The 5,705-nt window shown below is 32.4% G+C and overlaps 1 protein-coding gene across 1 annotated transcript; it reads left to right on the top strand.

The window, feature by feature from the left end:
- On the top strand, positions 2,782-3,462 carry LOC107610992. Its single transcript, XM_021108408.1, has one exon. The coding sequence runs from the start codon at positions 2,806-2,808 to the stop codon at positions 3,445-3,447; it is 642 nt and encodes a 213-aa protein (XP_020964067.1). The 5' UTR covers positions 2,782-2,805; the 3' UTR covers positions 3,448-3,462.

Below are 5,705 nucleotides of genomic sequence, written 5' to 3'. Positions count from 1 at the left end.
AAATAATCAGATTTTTTATTTTGAATAATTAGGATTAAGCAATGTAACCTCTTCTAAACATATCTTCACGTTGTGTTCAGTTTCCTATCATGATATCCTCATACCACGTTTTATTTCCTCTTATCGTGTCAACCATCCTCCATTTAGATTGTCGCCGCTCCACCTAGTGCGTTGATGCTGCCAGAGGGAGCTTTTAACGCGATGTGTGCATCTGTCGCCACTACTACCTCACAATCTCCGTAGCATCGCTGCTGCTGTTTCGCGATTCCAGGGGGAGCCACTGCTATTGTCTCGCACCTCTCTCCCGTGAAGTTGCTATTGCTGTGTCGTGCCATATGTCCTCTCTTACGTCGTCCTCCTCCCTCCATTGCCGTGGTTCTTCTTCTTCTTCTTTCATTGCGATTTGAATTTTTTTTTTATGTGTGTTGGATGTTTCTTTTGATTGTACTAAAAACTGAATATTTCTTTTTATGTACATGGATGCTTTTTAATATATGTTAGCGGATGTTTCTTTGCTCATAACTGGATGTTTCTTCATGGAGATGACCGGAGTGAGTGCGGCGGCGCTAAGAAGCCTCCTTGCCGGCGACGATAATGAAGTGATAGAGGCGGAGAGAGCAAATTAGATGCGGTGAAGGATTTAGGGTAGGTAAAAGGTAAAGGTGAAAATAGGGTAAAGAAGAAGGTGAAAGGTGAAAGTGAAATTGAGATTTTCTTTTCATGTTTAATGGGCCTTGGGACAGAGTCCAATATGACTGTTATTTGGTATTGTTCGCATCCCCATTTTTTACCTAACAGAATTGTATCTACATATATAAAGAGAGAAAAATTCTATTATAATAGAATAATAGAAAAATAGAATTAGCCTTCTTTATTATTGATTGGACTATTATTAATTTGTGTTTCACTTTCTCTGATAGCCTCCCTTAAACTCAAGGATACTTTTGGAGCAACCTTGAGTTTGCTTTGAAATTTAAGATGAAGTAGTTGATAATAATTTTGTGAATAAATCAATAACTTATTCTAAAAAAGGAATGTGCATAACATGCAGGTTTTATTTAATCATTCTTTCTCTAACAAAATACATGTTCAATTCAAAGTGTTTTGTTTTACTATACAAGATGGAATTTATAGCTAGTAAATAGCACTTATATTGTCACAGAATAAAATTGGATAATGGATGTGTTGATATTTAATTTTTGCATAAGATGTTAAGTCAATATTACTTCAGAATTTGCTACAGTCAAAGCTCTAAATTTCCATAGCCACAAGTAGAGTATCTGTCGTCAACATAAATTAAAATATATAGAATAAGATCGGGTTGATGAATAATGAAGGATCAAACCTTATTTTGTGGAAGTCAAAATCAGCAAGGGTAGTGAACAACTTTATGAACCAAGTTCTTGGAGTTTGTTTGAGTCCATCAAGTGACTTGTCGAGCTTGCAAACATAAGACTTATCGTGATGAATAAACCTTGATGACCAAGACATATACACTACTCCATTTAAGTCACCATTAAAAAATGTATTGTGAAAATTAAATTGACAAATTTGTCATTTAAAACTAAGAGCAATAGTTAACACAATTGAAATTGTTGTTGGTTTAATTATAGGTGTAAAAACTTTATCAAAATCAACTCCTTCAATCTGATGATTATCTTTTACAACTAAAAGTGTTTTATTTTTCATTATCTTACTATTGGGATGCCTTTTTATAGCAAAAATCCATTTATAACCAATTACTTTTGCATTAGAATCTGTAGGAACAAGAGACCATGTGTTTATTTTTTTCAGTGCTTCTAATTCTTCAAGCATTACATTCTTCTAATGAGAACATGTTATAGCTTTAGCTACATTAGTAGGGACAATATTTGTTAAATCTTCTGAATCAGTAATGACAGCAGTAAAAGTCTTTGGTTTAACAATTTTATTTTTAAACTTTGTTATCATAGGGTGAGAATTTGAGGATACAATAATAGGAGGAGAGTTTTCAAACTAAATAACAATATCATTAATTAGAATACTAGAGGGATCTATTATTTTATGTAATTTTGCAGGATTAAGTTTAGATGTTGGTATAGGTGTTGAAAATTTTGTAAAATGAGGTTGAGAGTGATGTTAGTGAGATGATATATTAGAGAAAGTGTGATGTTAAGGTGAGGACTATGGATCAAAATTGTTATGAGTGAAATTTTGAGAATATGTATTAGATGGAATTGATTTAGATAGAGCAGAGATAACAATAGTAAAAGAAGGTGAGAGGTGAAAAGTTATAGTTAAAATATTTAAAAAGGTATGGGGTAGGTCTTGTTTGGAATGAATAGGATTAGATGAAGGAAATAATTTATGGATAATGTTACGGTGCTGAAATTAATATTCTTCAACAGGTACTGAAATGAGCTAACCACGCTATATGATAAACGCGTGTTGCTGTTGGTGTGACAGGAAAAGTCAGGAAGTAAGTAGAAGTAATAGAGTACAGTAATTGGTCAAGTAATTGGTCAAGATGGTGTTGGGTAATTAAACCAGAAAAATTGTCTAAATTAAGATAACTATAGCCTGTTAATTTTTATTAGGGTTAAGTATGATTTGGGTCCCTAACGTAGAGGCCGAAAATTTATTTCGTCCTCGACCTTTTTTTCGCTACAAAATGGTCCCGAAAGTTTCAATTTGTTTTAAAATCGTCCTTTTTATCAAATTTTTAATTTTTATTCCAAATATACCCCTAATTAAAAAAAAAACCTCACCTCATCACTTCTCTCTCCTTGTTTCTCTCTCGTTCTAGCTGCTTCTTCTGCAGAAAAAATGGCGTTAACTTCTAGAAAATCAAGAGCACCAGTGTTCCGATCTCTCTCACCATCTCCTATATTCTGCAACAATTCCCACTCTCCATCACCTTCTTATTCTTCCTCTGGATTGCTTCCTCCAGTTCCAGTTTCACCTCTCGCTCCACCACCTTCTTTCACACATGCCAACTTATGCAGTCCCTCCTCCGCGCCGGCCTCGTCCGTTCGGTTCTCCCTTGACCAGTCGATTTCAACAAACCGTTCTATTTCAGTGGCGCCTCGAACCGGTGCTCTGACGACCGTAAAGAGGCAGGGCCAGCAGAAGCGGACCTGCATGTGTTCTCCCACTACGCACCCTGGCTCCTTCCGGTGCAGCCTCCACAAAGGATTCTCCGCCTCATCGCATGCCGCGGCGGCACCGTACTCGCCGAACTGTCTCAACGTGCGTAGATTTGCCATGACGAACTCGCTCGTTAGGATTCGAGGCGTGGAAGGAGATCTCGTCCGGTCGCTGGATTTCGCTGCTGCTCCTCTGAGCTCGGCGGAGGTGCTCGATGACAGTGGATTTTGGTTCAAGGCAAGAACAGGGGATGGCTGTGATGGCGGTTTTGGGTGGTTCGCCGGCTTCTGCTTCTGCTTCCATTCTGTTGTTGATTTCTGATTATTGTTGCTTTTGGTCGCTTCTGCTTCTAATTAGTTATATTGTTTCATTGTCGTTGTTGTTCTGTTCCTGCTTCTAATTCTGCTTGATTACATTGTTGATTCATTGTTGTTGTTGTTCTGCTCCTGCTTCTATTTCTGCTCATGTTTCTGCTTGATTACATTGTTGATTCATTGTTGTTATTACTTCTGGTTCTACTCCTGCTTGTGCTTCTGTTTGTACTTGATTTTAGGGTAGAAGGAGAAAAGGCATTTTGGTCCAAAAGACGGTTTTAAAATTAAGTTAAACCTTCGGGACCATTTTATAACGAAAAAAAGACCAAAAACAAAATAAATTTTCGACCTCTACGTTAGAGACTAAAATCATACTTAACTCTACTTTTTATTACAATTGGGTTGTTCCTTGTTTTGTTACAGTTGAATTTTTTTGATAAATAAGTAGATTAGATTGATTGAGGTGATTGGACTTACATTGTATGGAAATGATCCAATATTTTAAAAATAAAAATTTTAATACTAATTCATTAACTAATACTCCTACATAAATTAACTTAGTTCATAAATTCAAGAGAAAAAAACTTACTTCATAAATTCTTATTTAATAATACATGGTTGAATTATTATCAAATAAATTAAATATTTTATTTTTTGAAATATCAACTAAAATAATATATTCACATAGAATTCTTAATTTTTTAAAAAATATAAAATATTTTTCCATTATTTTAAGTCAATTACTCTCCAACACACATTGAATCAACTTGTAAACAATGATTTAATACAGTTAATTAAATAGTAACATTCTCACTCATTTAAAGAAATATAATCTCATTTATTTTATTTTTAAATTACAAAATTAAATTTTTTACAATATTTATTTTCAAATCATTTAATTTATACTTCATTTTTTCCAATTTTAAATTAATATTCATTAATTTTAAAAATGATAAAGTAACTTTTTTTCAAAAACCAAATATACATCACTAATAATATAAACACATTGTATGACTATGTTTATTTTCATATTGCGTACTTACTGCATATTACTAGTAATTTATACTGAAGAAAGACTTGAAAGCTTATCCTTTGATGTGCAAATAAGTGTAATAGATAGATACAAGTGTATCTAGTGAATGCATCCACATCATGAAAAGATGTTAGAGGAATAGGTCCCCAAATATCAGAATATTCCATTTCTAAAGGGGAATGAAAATTAAAATTATCAGAATTAAAGGAAAGTAAATGCATCTTTGCTTGTTTACAAAATTCACAAACTGCATATTGTATTTTATTTGATTGAATAGCAATATTACTCTTTCTCATGACATCAATTATAATTTTGGAGGCACTATGACCTAATCTTTTGTACCATAAGATGTAAGCATATAAATTTACAACATAAACAATAGGTAAAACAGAATTAAAATTAGAATCAGAATTAGAAAGACTAGATGATAAAATTTCAGTGTCATACATGAATTTTGGAACAGATTAAATGATGGCAATATTATAGGATTTATAAATCCCTTTCTTAGGAATTTCTTGGAATATAATTTCCTTGATGTCTTGAGATTTAACCTAACAAACATGAAAATGAAATTCAAACAAATTATTATGAGTGGCAAATCTATGAATACTAACAAGATTTTGCAAAATATCTAGAACAAGTAGCAATTTATCAAGCAAGTGTAATTTTCACTTTCTCTAATACTGTAGAACAATACAATAATGGTAAAATATTGAGGACTTAGAGGTTTGATTATTTGTAAATTTACAAATGATTTTATAAGTATTTTCTGAGCTCAAGAGTTTTATTAAATTATAAATTATAAAAGTCTACTTGAATTTTTGTTTGTAAGAGTTTAATTTATAGTTAATCACTGTTTTTAAAATAGGGCAATGACTATGAAAACGAGATGAATAGTAGGAGAAAAGAAATGATAGTTTCAATTCAATAGTTGATGAAGATAAGAGTGGAGTTGCCTTGATGGATCATTAGAATCGGATGAGTATATCTAAGTATTTTCTTGAAATTATTATATACCATTTTCTTTTTATGAGTGGGACTTTGTTACTCTCTCATAGGAAATCATGAAGGAATATGCTTTTCATCTCCATAAACAAAATACTTTTTTGAATTATAAAAAATAACCTTTTTTTTTTATTGTTCCAACTTGGTAATTTTCTAACACGAAAATATGCATTTATTTTTACAGTGAAATGTCTCACTAAAACAAAAATTATATTATATATCAAAGT

Source organism: Arachis ipaensis, chromosome B08 (assembly GCF_000816755.2).
Source record: "Arachis ipaensis cultivar K30076 chromosome B08, Araip1.1, whole genome shotgun sequence".
Taxonomy (NCBI): Eukaryota; Viridiplantae; Streptophyta; class Magnoliopsida; order Fabales; family Fabaceae; genus Arachis; species Arachis ipaensis.
Note: the sequence above shows the minus strand (reverse complement) of the source record. Positions and strands in the feature narration are given on the sequence as shown.

Coding starts and splice junctions, on each gene's coding strand:
- LOC107610992 (XM_021108408.1), top strand. CDS start 2,806: ATGGCGTTAACTTCTAGAAAATCAAGAGCACCAGTGTTCCGATCTCTC.